Source organism: Kwoniella shandongensis, chromosome 2 (genome assembly GCF_008629635.2).
Source record: "Kwoniella shandongensis chromosome 2, complete sequence".
NCBI classification, from domain to species: domain Eukaryota; kingdom Fungi; phylum Basidiomycota; class Tremellomycetes; order Tremellales; family Cryptococcaceae; genus Kwoniella; species Kwoniella shandongensis.
Window position 1 is genome coordinate 1,527,583 of NC_089288.1, and position 16,394 is coordinate 1,543,976.

General features: G+C 49.5%; 8 protein-coding genes across 8 annotated transcripts; 3 read left to right on the forward strand and 5 right to left on the reverse strand.

The window, feature by feature from the left end:
- Positions 1 to 347: 347 nt before the first annotated feature.
- Positions 348 to 3,030, reverse strand: CI109_101228 (uncharacterized protein; the record flags this gene model as incomplete). Its single annotated transcript, XM_032006587.1, has 3 exons — positions 348 to 446; positions 576 to 998; positions 1,141 to 3,030. 3 exons carry the CDS (start codon positions 3,028 to 3,030, stop codon positions 348 to 350), a joined length of 2,412 nt encoding a protein of 803 aa, XP_031859103.1.
- Positions 3,031 to 3,388: 358 nt separating this feature from the next.
- CI109_101229 (uncharacterized protein) lies at positions 3,389 to 4,608 on the reverse strand (the record flags this gene model as incomplete). The annotated part of the gene is made up of 7 exons (XM_032006586.1): positions 3,389 to 3,467; positions 3,531 to 3,647; positions 3,713 to 4,088; positions 4,155 to 4,246; positions 4,321 to 4,336; positions 4,402 to 4,501; positions 4,570 to 4,608. The coding sequence occupies 7 exons, from the start codon at positions 4,606 to 4,608 to the stop codon at positions 3,389 to 3,391; spliced, it is 819 nt and encodes a 272-aa protein (XP_031859102.1).
- A 271-nt stretch (positions 4,609 to 4,879) lies between these two features.
- CI109_101230 (serine/threonine-protein phosphatase 2A activator 2) lies at positions 4,880 to 6,642 on the forward strand (the record flags this gene model as incomplete). The annotated part of the gene is made up of 7 exons (XM_065966924.1): positions 4,880 to 5,092; positions 5,169 to 5,297; positions 5,392 to 5,534; positions 5,598 to 5,669; positions 5,755 to 5,879; positions 6,011 to 6,418; positions 6,539 to 6,642. 7 exons carry the CDS (start codon positions 4,880 to 4,882, stop codon positions 6,640 to 6,642), a joined length of 1,194 nt encoding a protein of 397 aa, XP_065822996.1.
- A 182-nt stretch (positions 6,643 to 6,824) lies between these two features.
- CI109_101231 (uncharacterized protein) lies at positions 6,825 to 9,067 on the reverse strand (the record flags this gene model as incomplete). The annotated part of the gene is made up of 4 exons (XM_032006584.1): positions 6,825 to 7,524; positions 7,602 to 7,668; positions 7,735 to 7,943; positions 8,028 to 9,067. 4 exons carry the CDS (start codon positions 9,065 to 9,067, stop codon positions 6,825 to 6,827), a joined length of 2,016 nt encoding a protein of 671 aa, XP_031859100.1.
- A 360-nt stretch (positions 9,068 to 9,427) lies between these two features.
- On the reverse strand, positions 9,428 to 11,063 carry CI109_101232 (mitochondrial 37S ribosomal protein mS45; the record flags this gene model as incomplete). The annotated part of the gene is made up of 3 exons (XM_032006583.1): positions 9,428 to 10,033; positions 10,476 to 10,661; positions 10,719 to 11,063. The coding sequence occupies 3 exons, from the start codon at positions 11,061 to 11,063 to the stop codon at positions 9,428 to 9,430; spliced, it is 1,137 nt and encodes a 378-aa protein (XP_031859099.1).
- A 379-nt stretch (positions 11,064 to 11,442) lies between these two features.
- Positions 11,443 to 11,946, forward strand: CI109_101233 (uncharacterized protein; the record flags this gene model as incomplete). Its single annotated transcript, XM_032006582.1, has 1 exon — positions 11,443 to 11,946. The coding sequence occupies one exon, from the start codon at positions 11,443 to 11,445 to the stop codon at positions 11,944 to 11,946; it is 504 nt and encodes a 167-aa protein (XP_031859098.1).
- A 266-nt stretch (positions 11,947 to 12,212) lies between these two features.
- On the reverse strand, positions 12,213 to 15,014 carry CI109_101234 (uncharacterized protein; the record flags this gene model as incomplete). The annotated part of the gene is made up of 9 exons (XM_065966925.1): positions 12,213 to 12,346; positions 12,416 to 12,642; positions 12,710 to 13,062; positions 13,106 to 13,233; positions 13,281 to 13,458; positions 13,518 to 13,847; positions 13,918 to 14,017; positions 14,065 to 14,201; positions 14,271 to 15,014. 9 exons carry the CDS (start codon positions 15,012 to 15,014, stop codon positions 12,213 to 12,215), a joined length of 2,331 nt encoding a protein of 776 aa, XP_065822997.1.
- A 326-nt stretch (positions 15,015 to 15,340) lies between these two features.
- Positions 15,341 to 16,320, forward strand: CI109_101235 (imidazoleglycerol-phosphate dehydratase; the record flags this gene model as incomplete). Its single annotated transcript, XM_032006580.1, has 5 exons — positions 15,341 to 15,475; positions 15,620 to 15,805; positions 15,866 to 15,950; positions 16,027 to 16,126; positions 16,218 to 16,320. The coding sequence occupies 5 exons, from the start codon at positions 15,341 to 15,343 to the stop codon at positions 16,318 to 16,320; spliced, it is 609 nt and encodes a 202-aa protein (XP_031859096.1).
- Positions 16,321 to 16,394: the final 74 nt, after the last annotated feature.

The window sequence follows — 16,394 nt, forward strand, 5'->3', positions numbered from 1 at the left end:
TGATAATGAACCGATTACGATACGACCTAAATAGATGCGACAGGTTATGTACTTACACATAAGTCTTTCAACTTCTTTCGACTCCCCCCCCGCCTTCCCTGTTCATAGATAAGTAGAACAGTCATCCAACGTATTATGGCTCTCTCGCTTTCATGTTGTTTGCTCTTGTCTATGTTTGATACATATACATGCAACGACAACTTATCATATGCGCCACTACCAACATTGCGACCTAAGCGCTACAAATTCTCTACCAAAAGCTCTCTAAATGTCCATGATCATGTACTCGTACGGACTCACCAACCCATCTAATCACACGCTTGAGTCTGAAACTCCTCTCCGTCGGCCTACTTGTCCGACGCTATAAGATCTTCATAGCATGAGGTGCAGAATGCTTTGCCATCTTTGGGGAAGAATAGGTTATTCGCAAATTCGTTTTGGCATTGCTAAGACGCCGAGTCAAGAATGATCAGCAATCACTCTTGAAGAGGAACGAGATGAAAGCAGGTAACGGAAAAAGTAAGGGAGCAAGCATCAAGTACGGTGTTCAGGAGAAGTGACGGGAGACCACTCACCACACAGACAAAACACTCTTTGTGCCATTTCGCTCCCATCGCATTGATCGCCATATCCGGTATAGGTAAATGACACCCTTTACATTTCGGCTTGTGAAGTCTTAAGTGACATTTTTCACAATACGGATGTCCTTTATGAATCACAAAAGCGTTGGTTTCACCTTCATCCGTCTCTTCCCCTTCCCCTTCGTTCGTGAAACCCGAACCCGAACTTGGTTTGGGTTCGGTTTGGTGTTGATGCGGGTGCGATTGTTCTGTTCCAGGGGCGGAAGACTGACTAGGATCAAGGAACGGATCACCGCATTCCGAACAGAAGAAGTGGAGTTCGTGATAATATCGCTGACCTAGCACGGGGTCGTTGAGGGTCACGAAACGTGAATCGACAATTGGCGTTTTGCAATGATGGCATCGATGAGCGAATTTCTACGCAAGCGAAGGGAGCAATCATGTCAGTTTTGTTCACTTCTCAGAGGTATCATATCTGCTTTATGACGCGGGAGACACAGCCGACAACTGTGCAGGCGAGCACACACCAGGAGAGCGCTTCTTCCCACGACCCACTCACATCATGATAATCCAAATGGCAGTACGCCTTCCCTTCCCACTCATAACTGCTCACATGTTCTAACAATTCACCACATTGCGCACACATGAAACATTGCGGATGCCATCTCTGATTCATGGCATTGACTATTCTTCCGATGATGGGATTATCGCATCCAGAACAGACGATCGCGCTTCCTGTATGTTCCGCTCGGGTCGGTCGAGATGATTCCGCCCCTGCTCTAGCTGGTGGCGCGGGACCAGGCAGAGCGATGGAGGGTGTCGGGATGGCCACGTTGATCTTTGTTTGGGAGACCGATGGTTCACCTATGTTGATACTTGGTACAGTGAAGCTGATCTCGCCCGTCGAATCTTCATCGGCCGTGTCGGAGGAAGATACGCTGATGACTGGTAATCCGGAGAACTGAATACCGGGCGATGAAGGTCCACCACCACCACCACCACCACCGCCGCCGCCGGTGCTCTTCGTCTTTGCTTTCGGCGTAGTACCTACCTCTCCGTCGATTAATGAGAAGTCGAAATCGGGAACATTAATAGCGGGTAGGGGGTTGAATTGCGCAGTCGCTCTTGTATCCGTTTCTTCCGATAGGACTATGCTAGGAGCAGGTGACGTTGATCCAGAATGAGAAGGTGTATTTGGCGATGTTCCCCTCTCTGCCAAGTCGATCCCTGCCATACCATTCACCAGAGCCTCTTCCCCCATCTCATCGACCACAGAAGGTTGTTTCCTACTCATCCCTTTTCTGAACCCCTCACCCATCCCTCCTCCAGGTACGATGCTGGAGGGTATTCCCCTATCTAGACTTTTGGACGTATTTACCCCTACAGGCGGTTTGGGCAACGGTCGCTTACCGGGAGAACCGCTGAATCCCATCCCTCTATCGAGGGATTTGATAGATGAGATGGTATCGGACCTCTCCAGATTCGCTTGGATCGCCACGGCCACAGCCGGAGGGAAGATTGTCGGCGTAGTGACGGGAGTTTTGACCAGACTGTTCTTTCGAGATGGGGTGAAAGGCGAAGGAGGACCGGAATGATTCGGTGTAGATCCGGTAGAGATTGGTGCAGGGAGCGGTGACACAACGCGAGGAGGGGGAATTGGAGGGGCAGGGGAATGTCCTCGAGGTGGTGGAAGAGGTCGAGAGGATGAAGGTGGGTAGACCAATGTTGCTGGTGATGAAGTGTCGGTACGAAGTACTGGTGAGATTGAATGGACGGAGGGACTCCTAGATCTAGCAGGAGGTGGAGGAGGAGGACCACCAAGAGGCGAGGGTTGACCCATCATAGCTACAGTCGCCGCAGGTGGTGGAGACATAGGAGACGGGCTTGACGAGCCAGAATATCCCCTCGGAGGCGGAGTTGGTGCGCTAGCAGTATTCACACGAACGGATGGAGACCCATATGGTGGTGTGGAAGCAGCGCCAGTCTGAGCTCTAATGGCCAACTCTTTCGCTCGCTTTCGTTCTTGGAACGTTTGAAAGACGGGCGGTGCGTAGTCTACTTTCGGAGTAGGAGGTGGAACAGCCTCAACGGCCGGTCGTATCGGAGGTGGTAGAGGAGCATAATGTGGTTGTGCGTATGCTTGTTGGGTTGGCGGTAAGGGACCGGCTTGGAACTGCGAGGGGGTAGGAGGTGCAGGAGGGAATCCCGAGTGTGGGCTGGGTTGATAGCCATATGGCTGTGAATGTCCGCCATAATGTTGTTGATGAGTGGGAACATATGTTGACGGTCCAGGTGCGTAGCTCTGAGGATGACCGTTGGGAATGTATGATTGTTGAGGTTGAACAGGGTACTGAGGGTGAGGTTGATCATACGTATTTGGAGGTGGAGGGGGAGGATAGTGAGCTCCATATGGTGTTGATAAGGGAGGTAAAGGACCGTTGTGTTGCATTGCGAGCGGGCGAGTGAGTGGGAGATGATGCGGTGCTGTGTTTGTGTTGGTATATCGACTGCTTGGTATTCGTCAGGCGTAATCTATCGTGAATGCGAACTCTGAACGCGCGTCTATGCGTGAGAAGAACAATATAGGAAAGCTTTGGGGTATGAAGCAAACGACGAGGGAGTTGAAGAAGGTGATGATGAATTAACGTTGTACTCAACTCAACTTTGAAACACGAAAACAAAAACCCCGACAGTTCACGCGTCAGTTACAGAGTATACTACATGACATCTACTACGTGTACTGATTTCTACTTCTACTCTTCTACTCCATAGTCTTATCCTCCAATTGCATCTGCATCCCACACTACTCAAAGCTCACCTGTCAGACGACCGTTCTTCACCTTCTCAAAAGCAGGTCTAGGGTCTTCGGGATCGACATCCGACCAACTGAACATTATCACATCAGCCAGCCAGTCTGAGATATAATATGACTGGTGCTCGGACACTTACTGAGGCATCCTCATCGGAAGTGTCTCCGGGTTGAGTTCTGGGTATTTCTCGTCGAGCAGAGCTGTCAGAGCTTTGAAGAGGACTGCGTATCCTTCGGAAGTGAGATGAAGTCCGTCGCTATGCACCACAACCGCCAAGTCATCAGCCGCAATGCCCATGTATGCTTTGTTTGGCAAGCTCACTAGAGATAAGGATCCAATTGATCATCACCCTCTCCGCCAGCAGCTTCAACCACCGCCTGCCAAAGATCAACGACTGGCACACCAGTCTCCCTCGCAACATCCTTGCATGCCTCTGCATACTCCTTTGCCACTTTCGCATCCCTATTTTGGTCCGGCTTAGGACCTTCTTTCCCGAACGATTCCCACTTCTCGATCCTGCTGTCGAGCCACTTGCTCTCGATCATGGGTGGAGGGTTGATCAATACTATTTTGGTTTCAGGGGCGTAGTATGCTGAGTCGGGGGATTGGATGAGGGAGATGAGACGATGAAGATTGGACTTGTATTCCTCCAACGGGACATGTTGAGGTGAAGGAGCGAGACAAGCGTCGTTGGCACCTATAGTCAGAGGAGGGGTCAGCTTGGACCAATAGATAAAGATTCAAGAGCAGCTAGCCTACTTACCGAGCCAGATGGTGATGAGCTTGACATTCTGAGCATATCCTTTCTCCCGAGCCTCCTTTGTCGCGAAGACCTGCTCGAAGACGGGTATGGCCCTGCGAGGTGTAAGTGTGTCAGTACAGTGTGTATACTGCAATGGCAATGTCACAGTGCATCGAGCAGAACGAACCAAGTGCTGGTATAACCTAAGAAATCGAACAGGTCAATCAGCTGTAGCTCTATTGAAGCTCTCATTCCAGACTGAACTCACCGCCAAAACCCCTGTTCACAACGTCTAGTCTTCTGGAATAGTATTCAGCCGTTCGTTGTGCCAAAGACCCATCTGACCAAGCTTGGGTCAAGGAGTCTCCCTACACAAATCGAATAAATCAGTTACGAAGTTTGGGCAGGTCCGACGTGTAAGGGAAGGTATACATACGAAGAGCATGATGGCGTCGGTGTAAGCAGAGGCAGACATGGTAGCGTTGATGAATAGTATCGCAAATGAAAATAATAGTAGTCTAAGAGGTTGTAAAAGCATGCGATGTTACACGGGTGATGTATATAAGCAGGATGTCACAACAATGGAGGGATGGAAAGTGACCGGTTCGGTCCTTTTTGATTTCTCGGTTGGTCGGTCGGGTCACCTGAAACGCGCTCGCTACGACATTACATTCAACGTTAACTTACATCAGTCCTCCTTCAATTGCATTTCAATCCAATTACTTACCTTCAAAGCTTCTTTCATCATGACAACGGACAACGGTACAAGTACCCCGACCGACCCCGACCAGCCCATCGCATCCACATCCTATATCCTCCCTACAAAACATATCCTCTCCAAAGCACATTTGGCCGCATTCCAAAGGTCCAAAACGCACGCTGAAATCGTCCAGTTCATTGATGACTTGAACGAAGCGATCGTAGGCAAGAATCTGACAGATGCAGGAGAGGGCTCAGAGGTGAGTCTCAGTTACATTTCTAGCTCTTCGTATGCAAGCATGTCTGACTTGCCGACTGACGAGGTTATCTACACAGCGAACGAAACCAATTATTGATATCCTCAACTCCGTCTTGGACATTGCCAAATCCACACCCCCGGTCGATAACAAGCTTTCACGATTCGGTAATCCAGCTTTCAAGACATTCTACGACAAAGTAGGCGAGGTGCGTTGACACCCCATCTGTCTTTCATCTGATAAATCTGTCGCAACGAGCTTGCGGAACGAGACAGCTGACTAATTGTATTTGGCGATTGTAGGCATCTGCGGAACTGCACTCTCGTATCCCTTCATTACCTGTCGAAGCTATCCCAGAAGTCGAGGTGTATTTCAAAGAATCATGGGGTAACAAGCAAAGAGTGGATTATGGTAGTGGAATGGAGTTCAACTTCCTCTGCTGGCTGTGAGTTTCTTAAACCTCGTTTTGAGTGTGCTGGAGGGCCTACGCTGATAATTCTTGTAATAGATTATGTCTGAACAAGCTCGGTGTCTTCACGAAAGACGATTACTCTTTCTTAGTCCTCGGTGTATTCTGGCGGTAAGTCCGCCTTCTTTGCTGCCTCATCAAGATCTGCTATTTTGGGTCATCACAAGCTGACTCAACCTCATCTCACGCCCCGCAGATATATCGAAGTCATGCGATATCTCCAATCGACGTATTGGCTCGAACCGGCTGGTTCGCATGGGGTGTGGGGACTGGACGATTATCATTTCTTGCCGTTCTTATGGGGCAGCGGGCAGCTGAGAGGTGGGTTTCAAGTCTTCCATGAGAGCGGGAACGGTGCCATGCTGACGATGTTGTCTGATTTGCCCTGCTTTCCCGTCTCCTAATTTATTCGACTGCAATCCACACCGCTATCTCCCTATACTCCATCATAGACCACAAACACCTCCGCCCCAAATCAATCCACGATCCCGAAATCCTTGAAGCCTTCTCCCCCTCATACATGTATTTCGCCTGCATCTCTTTCATAAACAGCATCAAGACCGCTTCGCTCCGCTGGCATTCCCCAATGCTAGACGATATCTCCGCCGTTAAAAGCTGGAATAAAGTGAATGAGGGGATGAAGAAGATGTATATCGCTGAAGTGTTAGGCAAATTGCCTGTTATGCAACACGCCTTATTCGGAAGTAAGGGGCTGTTACCCTTCCCTACAGGAGAGGACGATCCGGAGTTAAAGAAGGTTTTGGAGGAAGAAGGGGAAGCGATGGGTGAGGAGGATGAGCATGGACATGTGCATCTGAAGGGTGAGACAGGGTGGACGATGGACTGTTGTGGTATACCTGGTGAGTGGATGTCCACATCTATCATGAAACAAGTCGGCGACATTGAAGCGGTATAATCGAATGCTTCATGCAAGTGGAGGATGTCAGTCAGATGCTGATGCTGACATGCTCATTCCCCAGTCCCATCAGCATTTGCGGCCGCAAAGGCCGACACAGGAGCTCACAAAGACGTCCTCCCTGGCTTCACAACACGATCAGGTATCAAACCTATTCCTTTCGACTAGACAAGCGATCACCACACAAGGTGCCCAAATTTGCATATGGACTCCGTGCCATCATCACTACTTTAGACAACAACCAATGTATATACTCAATGTGTATGAATTACGATCCCATGTATTATTAAAGCCCGGAAATCCCTCCCGTTTCCCCTACAGTCCAGCTCTCGGTGCTGTCCTACTCTTGCTTAGCCAGCCGCTTCCAGAACCCATTTCTTCAAACTTTGCCAAACGACCTCTGTATCAACCCATTTGTCAATCTCTACCATCTCATAACCGTGTCCCATCTCCTTTGCCATATGTTGGAAATGCCAATTACCCCATACGTCCTCGACTTGTAATTCCACAATCGTCCCTTCTCCAGGAGGTAAGAACAGACTAAGACCTAACGCTCCACCATGAGAGGAGAGTAAGATAGTTGTATGTCCTACGAAATGGATTTGCGTTTCCAACGTATGGACCGTAGGATCGATCATGGCGAATCGCACTGGAGTAGGTGTGATTCCATCATCGTCAAATGGGTTGGTCAACGCCCACGTCTCAGGTATTTCTTGAGCATCTTCAAATGTACAGCCCGCAGGACCGAATACAGAAGAAGAAGAATCGTTCCCTTCGTCGCAGAGCGAGGCAAGTTCCGTTCGGAGCTTGTTGATCAAGTCAGGCTCGTTGATTATATGTCGAACATCTCGCCAGCTAGACCAGTCATCATGCGATTTAGCAAAAGTGTCAAGTTTGGCACGCGATAGCCAAAGCACGTTGATCGGTCGTCGTTGTCGAACAGGAGTGCCATTCCCGCTCGTTGTTAGAGCAAGGGACGGAGGGGGAAGCCCGAACAAGAGTCGATAATAGTGCGAAGCAGCCCAAGTGATTGTCGAAGCGCAAGAGTAGCTTTGATTGAGAATCGAGAAATCAGCGATGACCTTGTTTACAGCGATCGCAGCAGTCGACTAGCAGGCAAGACTTACGGATTCCCAACACCCATCGCTGATAGTAAAGAAGCTCCAGCACCGACACTATGAATAGTATTGGTCACTAAATCGTTCCCGCCACACACACCATCAGCATCTCGCTCTCATACATTGTTGATAGGGCACTCACAACAAACACCCTCTTGCCACGGATCCAAGCTCAATCTCCTGGGTGCCCAAGCACCAATCCGATCCCATAACGGTGTAAAATGATTAGCATCCATTCCGAACCCTTCCTGAAAGACCAGTTGGACACGAGTATTGATCAGTGCGGGGGCAGTACGTGCTGCGATGAGGATGGTGACCATTGTCGTGATGAGATCTTCGGCGACGTGGAATCTGGGCGGGCGTGGGTCAGCGTGAGTGTCAAGTCGTGTATCCAGCAGTATGTGTTTGTTGAAAGTTCAACCGAAGAGAACTTACGGATTCCACTGATCTTGACGACCAATGACAACCACTGTCCTTTCTAAACGTTCTTTACACCTTTCGGTGGATAGTCCCTCGTCGTCATTCTGCACATCCAAATAACTACCCAAGAACTTCTCTCCTCCCATCTCATCTAACAACTGTCTTCCCTCTGGCGTAATCTCACATCCTACAGCTTTGTAACCTCTCGAATCGCCGCTGTTCCGCGTGGATTCGCCAGGGACAGGGATGATATTGGTTGAAAGACATGGTGAGGCGGGGTACGGCCACCAATTCGAGAAAGAAGAATGATGTACCGGTAAACAGGTTATGTGTGTTCGTCTGTCCTCGCTCGAGCTGGAGCCGGAGCTGTCGTGTGTTGTGTTGAGAGGGACAAAACCCTTCGTCGTCGTCGTTGAGGAGTTTGTATTTCGTTTAGAACAATAATCGACTTGTCCTTCATGATAAGCTTCGATCAATTCCCTTCCTAATTGACCATAACAGGTATCCAGTCCTCTAGCTTTGACTTCCTTCTCTGCCAACTCTAAGAAAGTAATCATCGATTTGATAGGGTATGAATCGCGGAAAAATGTCCCTCCTCCTCCTCCTCCAGTGAGGGGAGTATCGAGTTTGTTGACATCGTCCAAAGCGTCGAGAATGGCTATACGATCTTCTACCGATCCGTACACATGACCGTGGTGGAATCGATTTCGGTAAGAGGTAGTATATGATGAAGAGGGGAATGCACCGATGATGAAATAATGAAAGACGATAAGACCAGCTGTTACGCCAAATGTGTATTTGAGGAAAGTGAGAGGTGTTAAGCGTGATTTCCGATGTGATTGAGAACGATGTGTCCAACCACCACCTTGTTCGCTATCTGGACCAGGTGGAGATGACGCTGTGTATCGAGTGTAGTATGAGAACGGGGAGAAGATGGAGAAACTAGAGACTGGCGTGTTTGAGGTCGGCGAGGGACCGAGAGGTGGAGGTGAAGGTGGATATGTCGAAGAGGAAGCGGACGTCGGGAGAGGCTGGTATGCCGATGTCGAAGCCATCGTGCGAGTGTGACAGTCTAGTACCAAAAAGTGGTAGGGACCCTAAATATGGATGCTTGTCATCTCATCTTGACTGTTTACCCAGTGAGATGGTAGAGAACAGTTCATGTCGTGATAGATGCAGTGCGAAGTTGTAGCAACTTGTTAGCGGATCAACATTTGTATGACAACGGTGACAAACTGGACTGTGAGCCACGTAACCGGTGCCTGATTGACTACGGACTGACTAAGACGCTCATGCCTCTTGATAGCAGGAATGCACGGACGTGATGCAACACACAGATGCACATGCACATGAAGACGCGGTGAAAGCCTGAGCAGATGGGTTCGTTTCATATCTTTCGTTATTGTATCTACAAACTACAAACTCTTCTTGTTCTCCGCTCTTCGATGTCTCTTCTCCCTGACCTTCGCTCCACGATCTTCCCCTCCAAACGCCTTTGTCCCCGAAGTATCCACAAAGTGAATACCACCGACTGTGACACCTTGGACCTTCTTTGTATCCTTTGCAGCTCGTTTCGCTCTTTCTTCGTCCTTCACCTTCTTCGCTTTGGCCTGTTCCGTCGCAGGGTTCTGGAACAAAGACGCCGCGAGAACTTCCCTGTGTAGGACCTCCGCAGCGACACCTTGATGACTTGGCTCTCGCTTAACTTCCTCCTCTTTCGCTTGCAAGACTCTTCTGTCTTCCAAGACGGTCTCCTCATCTCGGAATTCCCAGGCGGTACGTTCGATACCTTGTTTCGCGGCGTCTCTCGTTCGTTCGCCGAACGCTCCTTCTTGTCCTACACCAGACTCCCATCGTTGTTCTTCCAATCGCTCAGTGGCGGTTGATGGATGAGCATCATGAGCCAAGTCGATCTGTCGAGCTCGAGCAGCATCGTGTTCTCGAGTGTTCGGGTTGAGAGGGATCTGAACACCGAGCAGAGGCTCCATGCCATCGAGGAAAGCAGTTTGCAAGGGAAGAGACTAAAGGACGAAATGTCAGCGCATGTCCTTCCATGACCACGAGAGCGAGCGAGGAGGGGAGGAGAGGTATCAGAAAGCCATGCATGGATTTATAACCATATTGAAGTCTTCAAGACTAATCTAAGTAAACATCATTGTGAGGGAGGGGGAGAGTAAGAGTCAGGAAGAAAAGAATAGAAAGCTCACCTATTGTTTAAGTTGCGGCAAGAGCAGGGAGGAAGCAAGGCAGATCGTCAGCATCGACCCATTGCGGACAAACAACAAACAAGCAGGAGAATCGGTTTCAGAAAGTGAAGAAATATAAGGATAACCATGTGTTTATGTCTTCAGAACGAAGGTTATGTCATATTTTTTATCATCCGGGATAAGTGTGGTGGAAGACGCGACGAGGCGAGGGAAAAGGACAAGGTGGTGTTGGACATAATGTGCAGATGTTACTCACTCTTCGCTTGAACTCTGCTTCAACCTCTTTCAATTTCTTGACCGCCTCGATTCTCGCTTTACTGATGTTGTATTTCTCGCTCAGTTCTGCAACTTTTCGACCGCGACGCAGTTCAGCAAAGAGCTGGTCTTGGACGTAGTTGGAGATGGGAGGTGGTGGTCGGAATGTAGGATTACTGGGATACGGCTAAGACACACTAGATCAGCTTCATAGTCTGAAAAGGTATAAAGCAATAGAACTCACCACGCCTTCGCCTAGCCATTGAGCCTTTCGACCCTTGACAGGTGTACGGAACGATTCTCCTTCCGTTCTCAACCACTCTCTGAAGAAAATCTTCCCACCTTTCCTCCCAGCACCAGTAGCGGATTGGGAAGTCTCATCGATCAACGACGCATAAGGGTCAAGTGTGAGTTCCGCAGGATCGGAAGGGATTGGGATATCATCTGATGGTTCACCAGTGGAATCGGTCGCGGATGTAGACGCCCATCTTCGTCGAGAAGTAGGGAGAAGAGAACAACTCCGTCGACAAGCCACTTGGACTTGGAAAGGGAGACGCGAAGGTCCAGCGACGGAGGTGGTGAATGGCATGTTGAGTGAGTTGGTTATTGGAAGAGAAGAAGCAGAGAGAGGAGAGATGTAATAGGTTGGTGGTTGGAGGGGACATCTGAAATTTAGGAATGGTCGTACAGCCAGTGTAGGACGGAGTTATACGGAGTTTCCTCCTCGGTGATGAATCGGTCAAGCTATGTGGCGGTTAGTTTTGGTTCCGTGATTGGCCGAGTTGGAATTTCAAGATTCGAGATTTCACTCTTCTGTTGCACTAACACCTCCATCTCGACTAACTTGAGCAGCAGTACAAGCAGCAACATCTCAGCGAAAACACACAGTTACTAGATCGCAAACCATCTTATCACATACAACCAGACTCGATCAGAACGCATCCCTCCCGCACGCACTACTTTTCAGCATGACGACAAAAGCTCTCGGTCCATTACCTGCCAATCTCTGTGCCCATCTGCAAAACACCTCAAGGGGATTCCACGCCCAGACCTCTTTACCTTACTCGACCTCATCACTTGCGATCTCTTCCATCCTCCTTCGATCAGGATTAATCTCCAACGTCACACTCGGTTCACCAGCTGGTCCATCCCCTTCCTCTTTCCCTAACCTACCTATCCCTGCTCGGAAATTATGGATCGGATTGAAACATCGTAATGGTCAACCGGTCCTACGAAGGATGAACCTAGTCTCGAAACCTTCGTTCAGAGTAGTGGTCACGAGAGAGGAATTGGGGAGATTGTTAGTTGGGAAGAGAGCGAGAAACGTGGCTGGTGTAGGGATTGGTGAGATCTTGATCGTTAGAACGGAGGAAGATCAGAGACAAGGTAGATTGAGAGGAGAGAGATTCATGGAGGGGTGGGAAGCTTGGAGAGCTGGGCTCGGAGGTGAGGTCATCTGCAGAGTGGGATAGGTGCGGAATGGGCAGGAGATAAGAAGAGTGTGGGAGTTGGACAATACAGTTCTGGGTCGAGAGAGAAGGACATCGCGGCTTTCGCTAGCATTCGCATAATATCACGACATGACATGAATACATCACCATATCAATTATAATGCTATTATAAGGGTGTCCATCGAAGGTATGGGAATCGCAACAAGACTGCTCACATTAAGCTGGAAAGCTGTCGCCTTTTATAACTTCTACGTCTAGCACCCCCCTTGTTCACACACAACCTCCGCTCACTTGACATTGCTCACGCGCATGGCGACTACCTGCGCCATCTTCTTCGTCTCCGTCAAGCGATTCAGATGAGCCGCTATGCTCTCCCTGGCCACTGTGACACCGTCTTGGTATCCTTCCTGTCGGTTAAACTCTGTATTGACATTGTCCATCCACGTCAGCTTCTGCGCAGGATGAGGCGCGATATCTCAAACCCGCTCACCTTTCAAGCGGTACGCGAACCAAAGACCCAAGATCGTCTGACCGACACCATCTGGTCGATCTTTGCCACCAAGAAGTCTCGCAATATCTCTACCCGTTTCAAGCTGTCGGAACATCCGTTCACGATTACCATAATGATGGGTACTAGTGGTGAATGCGAAGATGAGCAGTCGGAGAACATTGTTGTTTGCCTTTCCGCTAATCTCATAAGCTGTTGAGAGTTGTTTCCTGTGAAGTACCAAGATCAGCCAACGGCCAAGATCTCAAAGTGCTAGTGCTTCAAAGCCATACTTACTTCGAATGCACACGGTTACTATCCGTCAAACTTGCCAAGAAGTGACCCGCCGCGGTGAACATCGCGCTAGTACTCATCTTACACTTGTCCGCTAGCGCGTTCACCACATCTTGTCGCTTCGGATCGTCAAGCAATTTGAATAGCTGATTTTCGGCTCCCAGCTGACCGATCTCGGCGATGAGACTGAGCTCGCTTCCCTCGTTGATGAGTGCTTTGCAAGCGCGATAGTATCGCACGGCTAGGGTGTCGATACCCAAATAATGGGCGTGTTGAGCAAACAAGAGACATAGGTGTGGTGAAAGCGGATGGAAGAGGTCGTGAGACTGGAAATGATCAATTGCTTCGAGCAGCAGCTGTTTTTTTTTGTCAGCACGAGATTCGACACACTCGACTTACCTTGTGGGCCTCTTGGAAAGCGCTACGAGCCATGAGGGCAAGTACTTGTTCGAGCATCACTTCCCCTCGAATGCTCATGACCTGCTGCTGCAGTGCTATAGCTTGAGCAAGACCATGAGACGGCGAAACTGCATGGAATCAGCTCAAGCTTCCTGGTTGACATACTGATACTCACAACCAGTGTCCCACATGTCGTCCGCTCGAGCAAAGTTCTCTTTCTCCCGCATCACCTTTGAGTGCATCAGATTTCGACATGCTTTGGTCGTGCCTGTGAAATCTCGCCGACTGACTACTGTCGTAAGGTATGTGAGGATAAAGGTGATGTTGGGTGGTGTGATCTGGATCACGAGGGGCTGACATTTGGGAACGTCCATCTGACGGTCAGCCCTTTGCGGTGCGCTCAGAGACTCACCTTGAGCAGACCACCACTTGCTCGAAGCGCATCAAATACCCCTCGATCTGCTGTCAAGTCCATGATAACATATATTCTCTTCATCGTCATCTTCGCCGCTTCGTCATTGCCTATCCTCCCTTCCCACAATGTTCGCAGCAAAAGATGATGAACGATGATTGAACATCGCCAAGTGCGCTCATCCGTTGTACCAGCGAGTAATTCCTCATTAGGCCTATCATTAGTCCACGCAATGCTCGCAGCTAGATCACTCAAGGCCGATGGTACGAGCTCCCATCGACGATGGACGAAGAGCGAGCGGGTTTTGATAAAGCTTGCGAGTTGTACGATCTGGGCATGATTGTTTCTCTTTGCTTCTTTCTGGAAGAATCAGTTCTGCTTCTCAACATAGGCAACGTACCAGCAGTTCGTCAATCACGCTCAGGAATTCTGCCGGAGCAGCTATTTCGATGAACTCCAGGTAGAGAAGGTACAACGCATATCGATGTGACGGATTGTCCCTGCAGCTCATGTCAGCTTGGTAGCCCCATCGAATTTCCGGACACACCTGTTCAACGACAATGCTTGTTGTACCATTCTCTTTCCTAAGTTGAACTTCCCTCGTAAGAACGCCAGTCTCGCATTGAGTATCTCCAATTGTAGTCGCATATAACTGAGCGACGATTGACGTTGCGCTACAAAATACTGCACACCACAAGATATCAGCGGCGTGGCCAATGAAAATCGCATTGAGAGAGAGGAAGCTATACTTACAGATTGTGCGACTGTATCTTGAAGATCGTCCATGAGTCTTCCCAGATCCACAATCAGCCGTGGTTCGGTCGCCTTTCCTTTCCCCTTCCCATGCTGATGGCCTGACAAAGCTTGATAGCCCGAATACACCTTCAGCCCCACCACCCCGAACTCTAGCCCATAAGCGACGCGCTCTCTATCTGACAGACCTGAATCTGCCAAGCCAGCTTTCAGTAGATCAAGAGCTAGAAGCTGAAGACCTAGCGCTTTGTTCGCCGCTTCACGATCATGAAAGAACAATTTTTGTCCAACGCCGCCACCAACGGACTGGTGGAACGGAAGTAGAGGAGAACCGGCATTTGGATCGGCAGATATTGATGTTGGGATGAAGGCTTGTTGAAGATGAAGGTGGGAAGATCGATGTGCCGAAAGTGCAAAGTGGTACAATAGTGCAGAAGTCGGGATTGGGGCTGGTAGGACAGGCGACGGAGTAGTGAGTGGTGTAGGGTACGAGGGATGCGGCGGAGCTGGGACTATCGGCATGGACGATGACGCTTCGTACACGTCCGGTGAGAGTTTGCGTCGTTTGAGATCATTATAGCTGTTACCGTCGCCATTACTGCCGTTGCTAAGGGGAGCTGGAAACAATGTTCTTGACGCGTCTTCGCGCGTTGGTTGGATGATGCTGTTGGGTATACTCGAATATTGCTCCGGCTTAGGAGCTTGAAGCGAGATAGCGTGATCCGCTACTGTCCGGCTCGCCATGAGATCGGTCTATACCCAGTCAAGAAGATGAAGCTGCTGTGTCAAGGTGCGATAACAGTTAGGAAGGAGACGCAAAATTCCAGTACCAAGTCGCATTAACTAATCGTCAACATCATCCAAATCGCGATTTTGTTATTCGATCACAACCACGTGGCATATCGGGAGAAGTTACCGTAATACTTGCTACCATGATTTTTCCAATCTCGCAGTGATGCTGCACCCTCTCTCAGCCCTTCGACTCGGTTTGATCACCTCCTCTTATTCGTTGCTCTGAGCTCAGTCCAACCGTATTGCCCAACTCCAAACACTCGAAATCCATCGCAACAATGTCAGAACGTACTGCATCCGTGGAGAGAAAGACGAGTGAGACTGTCATCACTTGCTCTATCGATCTCGACCATGTTCCTGGTGTGACCACTCAGAACATCGACGTGAACACCGGTATTGGATTCCTGGACCATGTGAGTTGGGTATCAGTATCGACCAGACTATCGTTGCGTCTCTTTGTATTATCGTACTGCATACCAAACTCCTTGTAGTAGATCGCGAGACGAGCGGTTCCCAACCCAGATACTAATGCTGACTTGAATACCAACCCTCAATAGATGTTCACAGCTCTTGCGAAGCACGGTGGAATGTCCCTTCAGATGCAATGTAAGGGAGATCTCCACATTGACGACCATCACACTGCCGAAGACTGCGCTCTGGCTTTGGGTGAAGCCTTCAAGAAGGCCTTGGGAGAGAGGAAGGGTATTAAGCGATACGGTTATGCGTACGCTCCTTTGGACGAGGTGAGCTCTGCGAGTCTTGATGTCTGTCATAGAGCTGACGGAAGGGGTTGATTGCACCAGTCCTTATCTCGAGCTGTGATCGATATCTCTTCACGACCATTCTTCGTCTGTGACCTTCCCTTCACCCGAGAGAAAGTTGGAGATTGTGAGTAGTCTACACCGCTGGTCTAGGTAGACACAGCCGTAGCGAAAAGTGCTGACAAGTCCGACCGCAAACTCAGTGTCTACCGAGATGGTCTCGCACCTTCTTCAATCCTTCGCCTTTGCCGCCGGTGTCACTCTCCACATCGACCTCATCCGAGGCGAGAACAACCACCACATGTGAGTTTTGAGTTATATCACTGGACTCGATCAGGATCTCTCTGGGTCAATTGGTGCACTTGCTGACGACTCGTTGACTGTCCGATTACAGCGCCGAATCCGCTTTCAAGGCATTGGCGCTTGCTATCCGTATGGCTATCAGCAAGACTGGAGGCGACGATGTCCCCAGCACCAAAGGTGTTCTCGCTCTGTAGTTTAGACACTCCAAACGGTATTGTCGCCGATCATGTATAATCTAACATATATACCATCATGCATTCATCTTACT